This window comes from Lacerta agilis, chromosome 6, assembly GCF_009819535.1.
Source record: "Lacerta agilis isolate rLacAgi1 chromosome 6, rLacAgi1.pri, whole genome shotgun sequence".
NCBI lineage: Eukaryota > Metazoa > Chordata > Lepidosauria > Squamata > Lacertidae > Lacerta > Lacerta agilis.
In genome coordinates, this window is record NC_046317.1 from 53056382 (window position 1) to 53077319 (window position 20938).

Sequence of the window (20938 nt, forward strand, 5' to 3'; positions counted from 1 at the left end):
TTATAGACAAATTATAAATTTCATAATCCAATCCTTTCTTTCATTGCCTCTTAATGCATGCACTAAAACATGGACAGTGCATTGCTTTTTAGCAGTCCTGCACTTTCTTTGGAGGTCTCCCACCCAGCACCTTAAAGCTGCTACAGCAGTGTCCCAGGGGCACATGAATATATGAAGCTACGAACTAGTCCAATTGTCTATAGTAGTTGTTGGAAAGTCTGTAGCTCAATGGAACAACCTTGCATGTGAAAGGTCCCAGGTTCAGTCTTCAACATCCTCTCCAGGTAGGGCTGGGAATGCCCTGTCTGAAATCCTGGAGAGCTGCTGCCAGTCAGTGTTGAGTGGCAATACTGAATTAGATGAACTAGTGAGTCTGACTCACGATAAGGCAGTTCACTATATTCCTTCTCTAACCTGGTGCTCTCCAGATGTTTTGGATTACAACTCCCATAATCCACTGTTCATGCTGGTGGAGCTGGTGGGAGTGGATGTTCAAAAACATCTGGAGGGTATCAGGTTGGGGAAGGTTGGTCTACACTGGCTCACAGCATCACAGGCAGAATGCTATTTCCAGTCCCTGATCCCGTTTTTCTCGAGATGATGGAGGTCAAACCTGGAATTAATCTGCATGTAAAGCAAGTCTTCTTGTCATTGAACTATAGTCCTTTATCTCCCTGCTTCAGCTCAGCTCCACCAGCCCTGGCTTCGAGTCTAACTAATCACTAGCTTTTTCACAGTTCTGAAAAAGAAAAAGTCACTAACAAAAGTGAACATGCCTTGAAATGCAAAGTAGTTATTTAACAAAGTGTTGAATATCAGTCTCATGATATACCTGGCCAAGATCTCAACTCTGTAGGCATACTGAAAAGTTACCATGTTTTTGTAACACTTCATCATTTCACTGTCATGGATATGTATATGACTGAGATCTACTTTTTCATCTATGGCGAGTTCTAAGTGCATGGTAGCAACATAAGACCTATGCAACATATATTTGTGGCCCAAGTTTACTGAGATAGGGGCAGCTAGTGAAATGTGACAAGCCATCTATGACCCTTCCTGTCACACCACTGAAGTTGCTACTAAGGGTTAAAATCACACTAAAAAGAGGGGTATGGTTTCTATCCCGAACTGGTTGCACATCATGGCTGGTTTAAGGAATACAAGGGTTCCTTATGGACAAAGAAGCCCCAGTGGAAGACGCCCAGTATTTTACAGGTTCAGGGAATCAAACCCTTTCTGCAAGGAACAAATTCAGCACAAATTCAGAGGGGATGTTGGTGGGAAGGGGTGTGGACTGCATACAACATCATCTGCAGAATACTTCGACCTGGTTGTGTTTTTCATTAAAAAATGTAGCAAGCAAGGCAATCGGGCACTCAGTAAAAATACCCACTTTACCACATTGTGAATCTAGATAGATAAAATAACACAGTATGGCTTAATCCCAACCAAGTCTGAATGCAAAGCATTAGGGGTTTCTTCTTACTGACTTCATTATGATTAATCACTATTTTTTTTTAAAGTTCAGTATATGTGTTTTGCTGTGATCCTACCTTCTCAAGAGTACAGGTGTGCAGGTTCCACGGCGATAAGAAGGCCTTGCCCCCCTATAAAGTGCCACTCAGAGCTTCATCTGGTGCTCCTTCATGTGAAAGCAAGATGGGGAAGGTGCTGCTGTGGGTCGGTGAGTCATTTATAATATTTTGTATACTGCCTCACTTAAGGCTTGTAAGGTGGGATTTCATTTCACAGATACCAAGAATGGTGCTTTGTTAGGCTACACAGTGCAATTTTCCCATCACTTTGGACTCTCTTCTCTGTTCTTTGCAGGTTTGGCTGTTTTGCTGCAGTTGCAAATCAGTAAGTACCGGGTACTTATTCCATTCCTTAACTAGGGATGAGCAGTGTGTTTGTGTGTGCAGAAGATGCTAATAACAAACAAACAAACAAACAAATTATACCCTGCCCATCTGGCTGGGTTTCCCCAGCCACTCTTGGAGGCTCCCAACAGAATATTAATAATAATGTTAAAGAGTGATAAAGCATCATGCACAGTATACTCTACCCAGCATGGTGCTGTCAACTGAATTTTGGACTTGAGAAGCTCAGGTTTACTTTCCTCCTACCTTAGCCATCCCAGGTAGACATGGGAAACACACTGTCTCATTACTTTAGAGTCATTTCAAAGGTAAAAAGGGGATAATGTATATTGTAAGTCATCAAGAATCCTGGGAATTCCATGTGAAATAAATATTTACAAATAATCAGAACTGCTATTTAACTCAAATTAACCAGTGCGGCCCCCCATATTTTATTCAAGTTGGCACCCCTGGTTGTATATATATATACTCAAAGTCTTCTACCTCACCCCACAATTTATCATCTTGTTTCATGCAAAATTTGCCTGTGTGACGAAGATTTTTGGCAAAATGGTACAAATTAAAATAGCCAACACCCCATCTTTCCAAAAGTTTGTCCCCTAAGGGTTTTGTTTTTGCTTGCTACACAGTCCTTGCATGCTTACCTGGCATATAAATATATGGTTGGGAAGGGATTTTAATTTTTTTAAAAATGGGCTGTAATGAGTATTTTAAATAGCTGCTTCATTGTTTTGTCTCTTCTGATCAGGCTCGGCATGCAAACTTGTATGCTATTTCACCAACTGGGCTCAGTATAGGCCAGAGCCAGCCAAATACTTCCCAAACAATGTGGACCCACAACTCTGCACCCACCTGATCTATGCTTTTGCTACGATGAATGAAAATAAGATTGCCCCTTATGAATGGAATGATGAAGACAGGCTCTTCCCAGAGTTTACTGCACTGAAACAAAAGTAAGCAGCAATGCAAAACCACAGCAACATTTCACATATGGATGTCTGTTCAGGGCCACATAACTGTCAATTTATGTGCCAGGGTGATAGGAATTATTCTGAACAGTGTCCCTTCATATGACGCATTTTAACTAATGTGGCGACGCCAGCTGTTTTAGTCTTTTCTTGCTACTGTTCATTACAGCAGCTTTTGCCATGCCATCACTAGCTAATATTTAGGAACTTTGCTTCTAGCTGCAATATAATATTTGCCATGCACTGCGATTGATATATAATATTAGGCCCACAATCCCTTAACTCTGATTGCATCAACTAGAGAATGGATGAGAATTCATACCAAAATGGTTCTTTGCACGATAATACTAATATACTAACTGGTAGCTTGAAGAGTTTTACTGAAAGGCATTAATGGTCCATGGCAGAGTGAATGAACATGAGCCCTGCTGGATCAGGTCAAAAGTATACATTCTGTCCTCACATTGAGCAACCAGATGCCCATGGAAAGGACATGAGCACAATTGCATTCTCTCCACGTGTGCTCCCCATCAACTAGTGTTTAGAGACATACTGCCACTGATCCTGGAGGCAGCAATGAAACACTGTGACTTGCCTTATTCATCATGAATTTAAAGGTCTCTGGGTTGGTGGCCATCACTGTATCTTGAAGTAGCAACTGTGTGAAGGAGGATTTCCTTATGTCCATCTTGTGTCTCCCAACACTCAGCTTCTTTGGTTCTAGTACTATGAGAGAAGAAGAAAACAACCTCCCTGCCCTCTTTCTCCAATCTACGCAATAATTTTGCACACTCGGGTGTAGTGAATAGCACATGGAAGTTGGTTTGGGTTTAAATATCCACTCAGTCCATGTTATTTACCAGTTGGTCTTGGACAAATCCCCAGATTTTAGGTTGACCAACACAGTTGTTAGTAGAATAAAATAGGATAATTCCATGCAAGCTGCTTTGGGCTTCTTGTAAGAAAGGGAAGATGCAAATGTGATAAAGAAATAAGCATTGGGCTGGATCCAACTTAAGTTAGACACACGTAGGTCCTATTGAAATAAGTGTGTGAAGAGTTAGTTGGTTTCAGTGGGGCCTAAATGCAACTACTTCATCCAATTGATGCATGTGCCGCATAAATACATAATTGCACAGGGAATGGTGCTGTACTGTTGTGTATAATACTGTCTTGAGTGATAAACCTATATCTTAAAAAACATTTCTCTATTCACTTTAATATATTAATATATTCTGTGTCTTTTAGGAATTCCGAACTGGTTCAGCTGTTGGCTATCGGAGGGTGGAATTTTGGCACTCAGAAGTGAGAACGGCTTTTGTTTATTTACCTCTACACTGACAAAGAGTCCAAATTATGAAGCAACTAGATGGTTAGAGACCACACTAAGCTCTAGCAGATGTTAGAAATTCTGAAACTTCACAGCAATAAAGGGAAATTAAGTAGTTTGCAGGAAAAGGCAGGGCTAGAGCTAAGTATTAATTCATTTGCGAACATGTTCTTGCAAGTGTTCATACATTCTCTAAGGGAGGCATTTTTACCTTAAAGTAAGTTTTCCTTAGTACCACAGTAAAAATGCAATACGAAGAATGAGATCTGTTCTTTTTAGATTCACCACAATGGTCGCCACAGCTGCCAACCGAAAGACCTTCATTGATTCAGTGATAGTATATCTCCGCAAATTTAATTTTGATGGGATTGACTTGGACTTTGAATACCCGGGTTCTAGAGGCAGTCCCCCTGAGGATAAGCAACGGTTTACCATCCTGATTCAGGTGAGGTACCAGCCCAGCATTCTCTCACAGATCTAGTACACTTCCATAGCTAGCTTAGCCTACTGAAAGCTTTTAACAAACATAGAAATCTCATAAGTAGAATGGATGATAAATGCTGTTGAGTTGTTTCTGCCCCTAAATGGGCTATATACCAAGAACCTCAACTTATATACAAGGTTCCTGCTAAAGTTGCTTATCCAACCCTGTCTGGAAATGATGGAGGTAACAGAAACCCAGCATTTTTTGGGATTGTGTTAATCAGCATGTTGCTGATCTTTGCAGATTAAAAACAGATTAATGCTTGGGATATATTGTTACCATTTTCAGAGCTGAAATGTTTTCCTCTCACTATCACAAGTGGGGGGGAGTATACATTAGAATCTGGCAATTGTTGAACATGTGAAGAGGAACTTAAAAGTCCTTTGCTGCTAAATGGCATAGATATAAAGTTAGATCAGTTTGAGGCAGACCAGGTTATAAGCCTAGACTCTGGCCTTCCAGATGGATCTCTTGAGATGAAAGGCAAGACGCTGGACTAGCTCAGCTTTCTGTGTTGCTTACTGAGAGAATCCCTGATAAATTGGTCCTCTTGACTGAGATCTCCGTTACCATTGTCAGTTTTAGAATGGTCATTTAACCTAGTGCTCAGGAAGACAAATGACCTTCTAATCGGCATGTCTGACTCCATGTTTAGGGTGCCTAGGCAAAGTGTCCTCTACTGGTTGGGGACTGTCATTTTAATTTGCATCAGTGCCCCACATTGATGCTATGCATTGTAGGAAATTAAAATGGCCACAGCTGCCTAGTACCAGGGGGAAAAAAATGACAAGTGTTTGCTCTGGCTCTGCTAATAGGTATTCACTAGTGGTTCCTCCTCCCTCTTTAGGAAATGTTGGAGGCCTTTACAGCCGAGGCTGCCAGCACAGGTCACCCCAGACTGCTAATCACAGCAGCTGTGTCTGCAGGGAAAGGAACCATTGACGCTGCATACGAAATAGCAGCAATAGGAAAGTAAGTAAATGAAAACATGCATTTTCTTCATAATAGCCACCTTTTCTGAGTTTGGCTTCTCTTAGACACACTCCTAGTGCCTATGTCAGAACGTTGGCTGTTAACTCTGCTTCCCATGTGACTTCCTCCAGGCTCCTGGATTTCATCAGCGTCATGACGTATGACTTCCATGGTGGCTGGGACACCTTCACAGGCCACAACAGTCCATTGCATGTGGGATCAGCTGACCAGGGCGACTTCAAGTATTTCAACTGTGTAAGGAGATGGAGAATAGATTTGATCAACTCCCATAGAATAAGACAGATATTAAATCTCACAATCCCCTCCATAACTTATTCATTTTTTTAAAAAAAACAGGAGTTTGCAATGAATTACTGGAGAGACAACGGTGTTCCAGCTAACAAGCTTCTCATGGGATTTCCCACCTATGGACGCACTTTCAGGCTTACTACCAGCGATACATCTGTGGGTGCTCCTGCCTCTGGGGCTGGCTCTTCTGGACCTTATACTAGAGAAGCTGGGTTCTGGGCCTACTATGAGGTAATGATTTGAGGAAAATTCAGGTTGTTTCTTCATTGAATGAGTATTAATGCCTGCCATCAACTCCATGCACGAATGCATTCATTCTGGGTAAGTGTTGATGCATATTCATGACAAAAGGCTGTAGCTCAGTGGTAGAGAATCTGCCTTGCATGCAGATTGTCCCAGATTCAATCCCTGGCATCGCCAGATAGGGCTACAGAAGGACACCCCTGTTTGTATTCCCAGAGCTGCTGCCGCCAATTGGTGTAGATAGATGAATCTACACCAGCTAGATAGATGAATGGTGGGACTTAGAATGACAGAATTGTAGTGCTGGAAAGGACCACAAGGGTTGTCTAGTCCAACCCCCTGGAATGCAGGAATCTTTTGCACAAGGTGGGGCTTGAACCCACGACCCTGAGCTTAAGAGTCTCATGCTCTGTCAACTGAGCTATCCCAGAAAGGCACATAAAGCAGCTTCCTGGGTTCTTATGAATGGGTGGCCAGCCCATTGGCCACTCCCTACACATTCGAAATGATTGCACAGGAATGGCAGGTTCCCTACGGTAAAAACAATCCATAAACTGCCAAAATGGAGGGTTCAGACTGCATGTGTAGAGAAGCCTATGCATATTTGGGTACAAGCATAGGCTCCTATGCAAATTTATTATAGTTGGAGGCTAATCAAATTGAATACCAATTGAGTACAATTACATTTAAAAGACACAAATAAATTCACAAAGGAGCCATCTTCTGCAAGTGACAGGCGGGAGCAGCTGCGGGTATGATCCTATAAGCCTCTCGCCATGTGGTAATTTCTAAGCACAATGAGTGTCATTGTTTTCTTGACATGACCATTCTACTTCTTCATTTTGTCCTCTTGCTAATATCGTAACATTTTGGCAGATCTGCACATTCATAAGAGATGCCACAGTTAGTTGGATTGAAGACCAGAAGGTGCCATATGCCGCCAAAGGGAATGAATGGGTTGGCTTTGACAATGCCAAGAGTTATGAGTACAAAGTAAGAACCCTTTTTGCATACAGCTTTCCCCCTTACATTTGGTTTGTCACAGACATCCTTATCAGCATTCTGAACTTTGTGTGTTCTGTCACGTTTTGTGCTATCACAATTGTAATGTAAGTGACTTCTTCCATGCAAGGCTTCCCCTTGTAAAGATTCAGTGTGTGGGAAACCAAGGGGTTCCATGAATAAGCAGTTACCATTACTGTGTGTGCATTATTCCATATTGTTTTGTGAAATTGTAATGCTATATGCTGAAAACTGCCCCGAGTGGTCTTTTTAAGGGTGGGGCATGAATGTTTAAAAAAGAAGCTTAATAAAATACAAGTCAGATGATAATATGAATAGCACAAGGAGAGGCCCAATGCTACCGAAACTTCCTCCTGATGTGAAAATAGCATCATGGGAATGTCATGATTTTAAAAATATTATTATTATTATTATTATTCTCTTGCAGGCCCAGTTTGTGAAGGATAATAAGTTTGGAGGTGCCATGGTATGGGCAATTGATTTGGATGACTTCAGTGGTGGATTCTGTGGTGAAGGAGCCTACCCATTAATAAACAAGCTGAAGAGTCTCCTTGCAGGAGGTAAGGCATCTAAATGTAGCACCAAAGGCCATCTTGCGCTCCACCGTGTGTGAAGCAGGATCTTCCACGGGCTCTCCAAATACAAGGTGGCCCTATTTACAACAGTGTGACGTTCCTTCCCTAGGTGGGTGGGTGGGTGGGTATGTATGTATGTATGTATGTATGTATGTAGCCAGTAGGAAGAATGACAGCAAATCTGATTCCCTATCATGTATCAAAGGGACTTCAATGCAGAGTGAAAATGGATGAAGTTCTCCCCCATGTCATTTGATTTGTACTTGGCTACGCTCAGTTGAGGCTCAATGGGGACAAAGTCAGAGACTTTCCTTGGCTGTCAGCTAATCTGGCAACAAATTCCTACCTGGTACTAATTTGTAGGTCCTTAGTCTATACAAATTAAGTTTGCTATTGCCTCCTGCCCTCTATCTTGTGACCAAGTGCAGATTTTGTAGTTTCCAACATCGGGCCAGCTCAGCAGCTTGATGAAGAGTTCAGAAGAAGTGGAAATTTTGCTCATTGTTTTGTGACATTTTGGTTGTTCCAAAGTATTGGTCAGTTGTGGATTTTGGTTTTGTTCTTATGGAACAGCAAGCTACTTTGGTCTTTTTTAGCAATGAAAATGTAACCTATCACTTGCCCATCCAGTGACGTACACCAGTATGCCTGTTGACATGAACCTAGATCAGAGGTCTCAGGTGAATCTCAGAGTAATTAGTTTTTAAAGATTAAATGCCTTTTCCCATCAAAACTGGAGCTTAAACGTATCTCTCAAAAGCCAGTAGAGCAATAAGATATTACTGACAGCTTAAAACACTGAACAAATCCTGAATTGTCAAAGTAGCCACATAAATCATAATACCTATTAAATGTATTCGTGATTTCCACATGCCTTTCTGAACATCTGCACTTCTTATTGTTAGGCTGTGGTGATGTTCCAACTGTTGATCCTCCCACTATACCTCCTGATGAAACTACTACTCTTCCTGATGTCGTAACAACACCTTCTGAAGAAACCACAACTCAGGTTCCTGATGAAACAACTCCTAAGCCAAGTGAAAATCCCGATGAGGATGGTGAGTTTGCTGTTGACAAAAGTTACAGTTGTAGGAAGATGTAGGGATAGAGCAGCTCATGGGCTGGAACAGTTTTTTAAAGCTGGCTTCTGGTGGCCTAGAAAGTGATTGTCAAGATGTGATAAAATATGTTCACAATTTTATTTCTGCATGTGTGTGTGTGTGTGTGTGTGTGTGTAACATGTATAAATGGAGAGACATAAACACTCAAAATGTATTTAATATGATGCCTGTATTTTAGTTGTCTAGGTGAGGTTCTGGCATAATATTCTGCCAACATTTGCCGCTTGTCCTGCACACTTTGGCTTCTGGCTCCACTCTCTGAAAGGTTGACCATAAGTAGGGAAAGGAAGGTTCTCTTTGCTTCTCATTTTTCCTATCTTAAATTCAGTTCCCTACGTTTTGCAGCAATTTGCAATAAATAAATAAAAACCTCATGAAAATTCACCAGCATTTTCATGCGAATTTCTCCTAATAAATACATTTTTAATAGACAGTTCATAGACACATTTTTTGCAAGCCATTTCCCCTAATATAATGCATTTTCCACTAATTTATTTTTTATAAATACCTTCATTTTTATATATCTTTCCCCACATATACACAGTTTTGTAAACATAGGGTTCCCCTCTGCGGAATACTGCGGTCAGCAACAGTGTCGAGGCAGATTTTTTGGGGGCGGTGGAAATCCATAAAATAGCTCAAAAACGGCTCTTTGTGATTTTGGCAAAAAAGCTCAACAACTTTGGGCAGAACTGAAAAAAGCTCAAAACTGAAATATGGCAACCCTAGTAAACATTGCTTGATTGGAGAACTGCATCAAAAAACTTGGATAAATGCGAACTTTGAAGGATAGCTGTGTTTGGGTTCACGTATTATTTCAGAAACAATATTGGTTCCCCATCACTGAACTATAGTGTTAAACTGGAAATGGTAGGATTGGGGGATGATATCTCAAAGTTGTGTGACAAACTAGCTCTGGGATTTTGTGCTGTAGTCCCCATTCCTTCTAGCCCCTGGACTGTCTTTAGAGCTAGGAAATATTGCATAATTGTTATGCCTGCCGCTTAAAAATCCTCCATCCAGGCACACTCTTAGAGGATAATGACTGAACGAACTCTGAACATGACTTTGTATCAACGATGGCACCATCTCCACTTTCTTGCCAGGCCATTCCTGCAAAGTTGTGTGCTATTTCACCAACTGGGCTCAGTACCGCCCTGAACCAGCCAAGTACTTTCCAAACAACGTGGACCCACATCTTTGCACTCACCTGATGTATGCGTTTGCAACTATGAACGACAATAAGATTGCCCCTTATGAGTGGAATGATGAAGACAGGCTCTTCCCAGAGTTCCAAGCGCTAAAGCAGAGGTCAGCTGTTTCTTAGACACAACATTAACAACATTAAGATGTAACTGTGATGTGGGTGGAAGAGGTGCTTAACTTTTTGTAAGATGCCTCAGAGCTGTTCTAGGAGCCGATACAGAAGCTGTGGGTCCACCAGGCATTTCTCTAGCATAAACAGATACAGATGTACTATCTGACCTGGTGATAATGATACATTGGTAGCTGTAGACCTCATAAAGAAAGAACTTGTTCCGTAATCTAAACTTGACTTTGTATAAGCATTAAGTAGAAGTCCGCTGGAAATTTTGGCAGGCAGAAGATATAAATAGTGAGCAGCTTAGTTTTTACAGGAACAGTATGTATAGATTTTCTACTTCAAATCTGTTTTCAGTTTTTGTTTAAATATATATATTTCCTTTTCACAGTAATCCTGCCTTGGTGACACTGCTAGCTATTGGAGGGTGGAACTTTGGTACACAGAAGTAAGTTTTGTCTATAACTTTGGAAATATGAGTGGTAATATGCATACAACGGTTGAACATAATAGTGGTTGACAACTGACGGACTGTGAGTGGAATCAGACTCCCATAAGCTAAGCAGTGCCATCTGGGATGGCCTCCATCAAGATTAATAATGCCATTAAAAAATATTCCCTTCCATATTAAAAATACCTGCAAGACAGATTATGGTTTAGCCTGCATCTTCCTTTTGTACTTGAAGGAAACTCTTAACACAAAGTGCATTAAAAATCAGAAAGCAACCCTCCTCTCCAACTGAAATGGTACAGCCCATTTTACCACCTCATGGCTCTTCTCCCCTTCTTTTACTGCATATGTTGACCAGACCAGACCAGGATATCCATGGGAGAGGTTAGCTCATTCTTTCCTCAGATGCATTCTGCCTCTCCTTCCCCACTCCCCACTTTCAGGTAACATGAAGAGATAAGGAAAGTTTGGCCCTCCACCTTCTCTTGCAAGGTGCTGCAGTCCAAGATGCGCGGGGGGGGGAGGGGGGAACCAAACCAAACCCAGATTTATGCAAAGCTAAATGACATGGGTGGTGCTGTGGTCTAAGCCATTGAGCCTAGGGCTTGCCTATCAGAAGGTTGGCAGTTCGAATCCCCGCAACATGGTGAGCTCCCATTGCTCGGTCCCTGCTCCTGCCAACCTAGCAGTTCAAAAGCATGTCAGTGCAAGTAGATAAATAGGTACTGCTCTGGTGGGAAGGTAAATGGCGTTTCCATGCGCTGCTCTGGTTCGCCAGAAGCGGCTTAGTCATGCTGGCCACATGACCCAGAAGCTCTATGGCGGCTCCCTTGGCCAGTAAAGCGAGATGAGTGCCGCAACCACACGGCGTCTGCGACTGGACCTAATGGACAGGGGTCCCTTTACCTTTTAAAATGTCATATAACTGAGGGTAGGACTATGGCTGATAATGGAAGTATCTCAACTGCATGAGGAACGGGAGGGGGGGGGGAATAGTTCATAAAGCAATGTGCAGTTGGATTGGCTGAAAGGAAAAAAAAACGAACAACAAACCGAAAAAAGAAAGAAAGATACTAGCAACAGATGGAAGAAAAACAGAGGTGCAGAAATGTACCTTGGTAAATTGGATGAAGGTAGGCTATACTCTTGCCTAGGAATGCTCTTTTAAGAAGGTGCTGCCAGACTCTGCTGTTGCTTTTGTTTTCCCCAGATTCACTACCATGGTTTCCACTGCAGCCAACCGCAAGACTTTCATAAACTCGGTTATAGCATACCTCCGCAAATTTGGCTTTGATGGGATTGATCTGGACTTTGAATATCCAGGTTCTAGGGGTAGTCCCCCTGAGGACAAGCATCGTTTCACTATCCTGATCCAGGTACGATGAGATCAGTAGGTTCAGCAACCCGGCTGGTCAGGCTCCGCAGTTGGGGAAGAAAGCTTTGCTGCTCAAAAGAGGTTTGTAGAGACCTGTAGAAATAGGATTGTGTCACTTTACAAAAGGCTGGGATAACAGTTCATTCTCTTTCTTTAGGAAATGGTAGCAGCTTTTGACCAAGAGGCCAAAGAGACTGGGAACAACAGGTTGTTGGTGACAGCAGCTGTCTCTGCTGGTAAACCGACCATTGATGCTGGATATGAAATTGAAGAAATAGGAAAGTAAGTGGAGAGAGAGAGAAAAAAAGAGCTTTGTCAAATGCAATTATAGCAATGCTTAATTGCTCAAGCCTGCTTGGAATTCCAGTTCTATGGCCTGTAAACCCTTATCACTCAATGCTAAAGGAAACTACATACAGAGGTGTACTCCTTTGCCAATTACCGTATTCCGTATTGCTTCACATGTTGCTAGAGCTCAGACTGCCAGCTGGAAATGACTACCAAAGGCCCAACATCCTGCAAGGTTTGTTGCATTGTTTGGCCTCACATGGCTGATTTTTTGGGGCATACTGCCCCACCCCCCACCAGCAGATCAAGACCATGAAGTGAAGGCAGGGGGGAAGGTGTCTTTAACAATCTGCAACCACCATAATCCCAATCAGAATTGCCCTCCTTCATCCTTGATGTCAATGGGAGAACTTTCCTTCCATTGTGAATAGCAAGTGTAGAAGGGGGGCTTTTTACAGTTAGAAGCATGGTCCCCTACCATGGTCCTCACTCTCAGTCCCCACTTCAGCAGCCTCTTTTTTTTTTTTTTATCTGGGCAAGGCCAGAAAAGACATAAGCATCACATAGAGTTGGGCTTTGACTGAGCTTTGACTTTCTTTTCATCCCACATCCGACTGATGGTCTCTCAGACTCATGGTCCTTTGCAAGTGAGGTTGATAAGGTCCTGAGTGCACCAGAAAAACATTTTTATTGCAAAAATTAAAATATGCTGATGTGAAAAGTTTATTTCACTGTGTGGCGGAACCTCCATATAACGAGACCTACCTAGACTTCGTTGTTTGAATCCGCCTAATTTTAAACTGCACTTTTCATTTCAGACATCTGGATTTTATTAGCGTGATGACCTATGACTTCCATGGTGGCTGGGACACCTTTACAGGGCACAACAGCCCACTGCATGTCGGTTCAGCTGATATTGGAGACTTCAGATATTTCAACTGTGTAAGAATATGAAGCACGGTTTATTTTCTTTAGCAGGTTGCTTTGCGTTGTAACATGGAGTCCTTGGAGCACCCCACAATTACCTAACCTTGATTCCCATAGGTTCAGGTCGGGTGTCACAAACAAGAGACTTCAGCCAGGAGATGGGAGTAAAACAGTGGCCTGTAGGCCTGATCTTTATTGTTGCAACAAGACTTCCCACTACCACAAAGACGAAGCAGCCAGAAGCCCCGAACAATGGTTACACCAGTATTTTAAAGTTTCCCAAAGTTTCCCATAATACATCTCAGGATGCATCACCAGGACATCATAGATATGTCACAGAAAAGGTGTGGTCTCAGGTAGATCCTGAGATCCAGGCATGCACATATCACTCAAATATAGTCTTTCACACTTACTCCATCACAGTACAAAGGAAAGTATTTACAGTTCCCTGGTCGCTGAGTCAAGTCAAATACACCCTTTTGCCTTGTCTGGACTTCATCCCACTATGGGGTGGGTAGGCATTGTGATTGAGATGGTTATCTGTCTGGCGCTCTTGGGGCAGGATATCACCGGTCATGACTCCTTGGGAAGGCCCTGCAAACATCTCCGGGATTATGGTGGGCTCACACCCCTCCCCTTATACCTCACTTCCCTGGGTCCTAAATGCCATTGGAACTGAGAAGATTGATATGAGTGATTTCTTATGAATTTCTAAAGTCTTCCTATTGAGCCAGTACATAGATACATTTATCAAGTGAATTGCTACATTTAGTACTGATGCTTTCCCTGTTTTCCTTTGTTGGAGACCTGGGGCTCAGCAGGCAGTCACAGGCTCCTTCTGCAAATTGAGCTTCCCTTCCCTTCCAGATGCAATGCCTTTGTAGATATGTTGCTGCTAATTTTCTTGACATCAGGGGCTGCTGTCAGGGATCTGGAGTTTCTGATTAGACAGGCACTTTGTGAACGGACTTTTGAACATAAATGAATGAGGTTTTGGTAATGTGCAGTCCTTGCCTTGTGGTGAGGCAAGGTTTGGGGGGGGCAGGGAGGTCTCTCTTTTCCAATTTCCTGGTAACAGTGTTGGTAAACAACGATTGTGAGCTTAATTCACACTGTCATACTTGCAGGAGTTTGCCATGAAATACTGGAGAGACAACGGTGTTCCTGCTGGGAAGCTTGTGATGGGATTTCCCACCTATGGACGTACCTTTAGGCTTAGTACCAGTGATACATCAGTGGGCGCTCCTGTTTCTGGGGCTGGCTCTTCTGGACCATACACCCGTGAGGCTGGTTTCTGGGCTTACTATGAGGTAAGATGCTGGAGAAGTCCTAGGGCAGGATGCCTTTTAGGTTACAGTCCTATGTATGCTTACCTGGCTGAGAATAAGTCCTATTGAATTCAGTGGAGCATGCTTCTGAATATAGAATTGCACTCTAATACAGTTACAATATTATGCCCACTTGCTAAGAATTAAGCTGCATCATAACTGTACCTTAGGACTGTACTGCACATGGTTTGCTGCCATTCTCATGTTTTTTTCCAGAATATATAAACCAAATGAGCAAAAATTATTTTATATACAAGTGCCTTCAAAATCTCGAACCTAACACACTGGAATATTTTGACAATATTATGCTACAAGTTTGGCCCAAAATAAATATCATGCTGTCTTTCTACTTGCCTTCTGGATTTGGATAAATTACTATTTTTCTTAGCAGCTGTTATTAGGGTTGTGTGAGGTTATTTGCTGAATTTCTAGTATTTTGCTATCTCCATGTATCAGAGTAGTTTTACCCACACAACAAATCTGTAGGGGAATTCAAACCTCCACTGTTGCAACAGCTGCTTAGTCTGCAAAGCAGCTTTTATGGTGCAGTCATATTGTCCCTGCAAGGGCATCCTAGGAGCTCTAAGATGATGTAGCCCTCCATCTCCAAAAGTCAACAGGGAGGTCTGCTGTGTTCCTCTCTTGACTGGGACAGAAAGTTCTGTTTCTGTGGTTTCCATGAATTAGATCATTTAAAACCAAATGTTCCACCAGATTAATCTGATTCAAATCCATTAATCTATTAATACCATACTGTGCTTGCAGATCTGTACCTTTATAAGGGATGCTACTGTTAATTGGATTGAAGACCAGTGTGTTCCCTATGCTTACAAAGGTTCTGAGTGGGTTGGATTTGACAACAAAAAAAGCTATGGATACAAAGTAAGGCTGCCTTTGTTGACTATGACCTTTTATTTTATGCCTTCTTATTACCCACAGTGCTGTACTGAATGCCTGTGTTGCATAATTTGAACACAGGAGTTGCCATTTCTCATTTACAGATCTAAGTGACCTTTAGATGTTGTCCTAACCATTTGGGAGCTGGGAGATGTTTTCTCAACTATTTGTTTATTCAGAGCGCTGAATTGAAGTATAATGATTTATTTATATCATACACTGAAATACACAATGAAACCATAACATAAAACAACTTCCGGCGGCGGACGCCATTATGGGTGGTCGTGGGTTGCTTCGGCTGCGAAGCACCCAGTTCATCCCGGGGGTCAGGAGCCCTGCAGCCGCATAGCGGGGCTCCGGTTGGGGTGCGGGAAGAGCGTCCCGCACCCTGGGCTCCCCGGCTGTGCCCGTTGTGGCTCCGAACCCTTCCCCCGCGCCCCCTGTAAAGGGGGTGTGGGGGTGAAGGGACGACGGAGCCGGGCTATAGGGGACATGCCCCAACCGGGATGGAAATGCGGCGGCAAAGCCTGTGATGAGCGTCTAAGTTCTACCTGTCATTAAGGAGCCGATAAGAACCCAGAGGCTGTGAGTAATTGATTGACTCTTTGTATTCCTGGAACGCTCTGGGGGAAAGAAGAAAGGCAGCCCGCCTCCCCCCCTTCGAGTGGGGAAAGAGATTAACCCTTTAAGTGACTGCTGCTACAACAATCAATAGAAAGTACTTGGAATTTGAAAACTGAGTCTGTTGAGATCTCCCTTCGGGGGTTAACTGGGGAAAAAATATCTCCGTTTGAAGTTTTGGTCTTTATACTCCGGCTTCGGAGAAATGGCGTGGGGAAAAATTGAAACAAAGGAAGGAAGAGACAGGAACTGAAATCTGATACTCACTCTCTCTCTTAAAATGCTGGACTTTGTGATTGCGCTGGCATCGAACTCTGATTTAAGGGATGAGGAAATGCTCACTATCTTGCAGATGGAATTGCTTAATCGGAAACTACAGGTCTTGAGTGGAATTATTCATAAAAAGGATGTACTTTCCACAGAGGAGGCCTTTCAAAAGTTTTACACAATGGAATCAAGCCTTGGCAAAGAGCTGGGAGGGGCGCTTGGAGAATGGTCTGAAATGGCTGGGCGAACCCGACAGGAAAAGGAACTTGAAACGGGAAAATTTACAATATCCAGACCCCGAGGTGGCAGCTCGGGGGCAAGGGACATGGAATTAAGATTTTTACAAGAAGAAGGAGGAAAAAAATCGGAGGAGCCCAGATTGGAGATGAGGAACGCCCTGAGGCTCGATGCTGGGTTTGTTGTGGACGTTGCCTGGATCTGTGGACACTCAGAGGAAGACAAAGGGAGATTTGGCTGTGGAGAAAGACAGGAAAAGACAATGGATAGAGGGGGAGTGGGTTGAAGTACTAAATGTATAATTTAAATGGTCTGCCATGGTATCCGAAATCGGAGTGTGAAGTCTGTTAATTATAAGTTTATTTTAATTAAGCAAGGAGATATTGAAGTTAAAAGCAGCATGATAAAGGACAGAAGAAATAAGTTTAGCTATAAGAATATTTGGTTATGATTTAGGTTATAATGCAAAGATCGAGATAAGTATGTTTTCTTTTTTTAAGTAAAGTTAAATCTTTTTATAGAAAAAAGTTGTTAAGGAAATAGTATATTGAATTAAAACCGAAGGTGAAAAGGCGGGGGAAGTCAAATGTCAAGATTCAGAACTAGAATTTTTTTTTTTTGTGTAAGGTATATAAGCAAGAAGAAAAATCCTGACTTTATGTGTATTTGTATTTGTTTTTGTATTTGTAGGTGTGGGGTTGGGTTTGTGTTATATTATGAAAATGCTAATAAAATTTTGTTAAAAAAAAAAAAAAACAACTTGACCACATGGGTAGGGTTTTATTGCATGTGTCTTTCCCATGGAATCTACATTGTGCTGTGGGTGCCGATTGCCTAGAAAAACATTTATACCCCCATATGTTTGGGTCCTTTAAATGTTCTCCCAGCCGTGGGGAAAGGAAGCTTTTTTACACATAACTGGCAGAATGTTTAGAAGGCACCAACAGTGAAGAATGCAGTTGCACATTGCAGACCAGAAATAGCCATTGTGGGTTGGACTCCCATCAACCAGCATGGCACGTGGCCAGGGATTATGGGAATTCATCCATTTACAGCCCTGTGATACCACTTTCAACAGTTATGGCTTCTCTCAAGGAATCCTGGGAACTGTAGTTTTTAAGGGCACAGAGAGTTGTTAGGAGACCCCTGTTCCACTCACAGAGTTACAATTCCCAGAGTTCCCTGCGAAGAGGGATTGGTTGTTAAACCATGCTGGAGACTGGAGTTCTGGGAGGAGAATAGGGGTCTCCAAACAATGCTCAGCACCCTTAATAAACTACAGCTTCCAGAATTCTTTGTGGGAAGCCATGACCGTTTAAAGGGGTATCATAGCGCTTTAAAGGTGCAGTGTGAATGTGGCCTCAGTTGGCTATGTAGTCCAACCCACAAACATTGAGGATACAAACATCAAGACTAGATGGCTGGTATAATTTTGCGGAGTAGCCTGTTTGGTAGTTTTCCTGGTGTCATACTGGTGTTGAATTAGTGGGTTTTTCTCAACAATTTTCACTGCTTGCTTGGGAGCAGAGCTAGTCATAAAGCATTATCCTTTTTGTTTATAGACCCAGTTTGTGAAGGACAACAAATTTGGTGGCGGGATGGTGTGGGCTATTGACCTGGATGACTTCAGTGGCTCATTCTGTGGTGAAGGACCTTACCCTCTCATAAATGAGCTGAAGAACCTACTTGCAGGCAAAGGTAAGATGGTACCAAAGGATCATTGGAGGCGGGGGAGTTATCAAAAGCCAACAGTTCTTTAGATTCCACACCTGACTCTTTGAAGCTTTGTTTCAGTAATGGGAAGAAGGATGCACATTCCTTGTCCAAACCAGCACAGTGGCAAATGTTTTGGAACCAGCACATGGTGTTTAAAAGCTCACCTCGCCACATGATGTTTTACTGTGTGCTATTTAAATGAAGGAAGAAGCAGATGAACTTTTTTTTTGCAGTGCATGCATTCCTTAAAAGTCTACAGTGTTGACTTTCACCAGGGTGTATGGCAAAAAGGTAGTCACTTCATGTGGCATTTGTTTCTGTGGACCATCACACCAAATCCTACACAACATAGTACTTCGTTTTGAGGAAAATTGTTTTCACATTTCTAGTTTAGTGTTAAAGCACCAAGCTAGCCGAGTGGGAAGCTCCTTTTAGAGCATGCATTATTTTGAATGCCCAGTTGCTGCTGCATGGCATAAAATATTATTTAGCAAAATGAATCTCATTGTATACAGAGTTTCTGAATTTCATTAGAAAATAATTTATACAGGATAATAAGCTTTGCCTCCATGATATTTTATACAAACATATTATATAATGCTCTGACACCCAGTCACCTGCATTATGTGAGATTAACGATATTTCCCATTATGGAAAGTGCAGCTCACTACCATTCCTCCTTCTTGAAGCAGGTAGTTTTTATATTCATAGACTATAATGGTTCTAGGAAAAAGTTATTGGTGGATGAAAGCAAATGTCTGATTCCTGATTTTGCATGTTTCTTTCAGTTTGTGGTGACCCAGGAAGCACCATAATACCACCAACCACTCCTGAACCTATTACTACTCCAGGGCCTACAACCACACCTGATCCAGATGCTCCCACCACTCCTCCTGGAACAGAATTTTGTGCAAACAAAGCTGATGGCATATATGCTAATCCAGCCGATCCCAATAAATTCTACATTTGTTCTGGAGCTGCAACATTCCCCATGTCTTGTGCAGCTGGCCTGGTCTTTGATGAAAGTTGTAAGTGTTGCAATTGGCCAACGAATTAAGGACTCTCAGATGCAAGGTGCTAACAACCACCACCTCTTCTTACATGCCCGTAGCACCTCCCTTTCCCTTCATATGGAGCAATAAAATGTATTCATGGATCTTGGTGCTTTGATGTTTCGTTTATTCTTTTGGGAGGCAGCGGGAGGAAACTGGCCTATTTTGCCCAATTTTAGATGCACCAACATAACTATTGTATACGGAGAGAAATTCAGTGGAAACATTTCACGACACCTGAAACTGTGTGTGTGTGTGTGTTTGACTGGCACACTTTTTCTGCATGTGAATGGTTTCTGGCCACCAAGAACATCCACCTTCACATTACATCCCTGAATAATACTTTTTTTCAGACCATCTTTTAACAAGAGGAGTTGGGTGGAAGGATGTAAGTTGGAACTTTGGAGAGCTGGCACCAAAAGTATTTATTTTACAATATATTTATTAGGAATATTTCTAAACTGCCCTTCAGATTCTCAGGCATTGTGCAATAATTCATTGTCAGACATGGACATTACTATTAGCCTAATTTATCCCCTCCCACAAGGGATCCTCAGATTCCCAACACAGGCCCTTCCCTCAAGTACTGACTGGTGGATCCTTGACTCCACAGAGAGACAAGAACCCTTTGCATCCTATGGATTCCTTCTGTGTGCAGCAGCTACCTATCCTTTACCTTGTTTCCAGCTCTCCGAGGACCCTGGTCATCTTTGCTTTCCCTTTAATCCTTTGTGCCTGAGTCCCTGCTGAAAGAGAGGCTATAGCTTGCTCTACCTTTACATCTCCTGACCAGACTTCCTTTCCTGGAGGACCTCTCTCTTTTCTTGTGTCCAGCCATTCCCAATGGTGGTGCTGTACTCCCAAATGCCCAATGGTAACCTTTTTGTGGGGTCATAGTGAGTGCAAGAGTGTGCTGCCATTGCACGTCAAGGCCACGAGCTCCCCCACCCAATTTCTGGATAATAACTCTCACGGAACCAAAACTTGGGTTAAAGGTAAAGGTAAAGGGACCCCTGACTGTTAAGTCCAGTCACGAACGACTCTGAGGTTGCAGCACTCAACTCACTTTACTGGCCAAGGGAGCCAGCGTTTGTCTGCAGACAGCTTCCGGGTCATGTGGCCAGCATGACTAAGCTGCTTCTGGTGAACCAGAGCAGCGCACGGAAACACCGTTTACCTTCCTGCCAGAGCACTACCAATTTATCTACTTGTGTGTGCTGGTCGTCGACCGTAATAAAGTACTTCTTCTTCTACTTGCACTTTGATGTGCTTTTGAACTGCTAGGTTGGCAGGAGCTGGGGCCAAGCAACGGGAGCTCAGCCCGTTGCAGGGATTCGAACCGCCAACCTTCTGATCAGCAAGCCCTAGGCTCTGTGGTTTAACCCACAGCACCACCCGCGTCCCATGAATTTGGGTTACTGGGCTAAATAAGCCCACAACTTTATTGGTTACAGATGTGAGTGGTATTGGCTTAGGCACTGGACTAGAACTGACTATATCTGACCCCTGCCTGCCATGCAGGTAGTCTAGAAAGGGTCAACCACCAATAG

General features: G+C 42.7%; 1 protein-coding gene across 1 annotated transcript; it reads left to right on the forward strand.

Moving 5' to 3' along the window:
* The first annotated feature begins 1613 nt into the window (after positions 1 to 1613).
* On the forward strand, positions 1614 to 19492 carry LOC117048640 (acidic mammalian chitinase-like). The gene is made up of 20 exons (XM_033152707.1): positions 1614 to 1687; positions 1834 to 1863; positions 2632 to 2836; positions 4100 to 4156; positions 4461 to 4626; positions 5513 to 5637; positions 5769 to 5892; positions 5995 to 6177; positions 7066 to 7182; positions 7640 to 7772; positions 8693 to 8845; positions 10015 to 10219; positions 10621 to 10677; positions 11891 to 12056; positions 12213 to 12337; positions 13162 to 13285; positions 14398 to 14580; positions 15364 to 15480; positions 18183 to 18318; positions 19125 to 19492. Exons 1-20 carry the CDS (start codon positions 1663 to 1665, stop codon positions 19391 to 19393), a joined length of 2700 nt encoding a protein of 899 aa, XP_033008598.1. The 5' UTR covers positions 1614 to 1662; the 3' UTR covers positions 19394 to 19492.
* Positions 19493 to 20938: the final 1446 nt, after the last annotated feature.

What these genes read in the sequence shown, in the direction of transcription:
- LOC117048640 (XM_033152707.1), top strand. Translation starts at nt 1,663, where the DNA reads ATGGGGAAGGTGCTGCTGTGGGTCG. An exon ending in TGAAAATCCCGATGAGGATG is followed by an intron (nt 8,846 to 10,014) that starts GTGAGTTTGCTG and finishes CTTTCTTGCCAG; the next exon opens with GCCATTCCTGCAAAGTTGTG. An exon ending in TTCCAAGCGCTAAAGCAGAG is followed by an intron (nt 10,220 to 10,620) that starts GTCAGCTGTTTC and finishes TCCTTTTCACAG; the next exon opens with TAATCCTGCCTTGGTGACAC.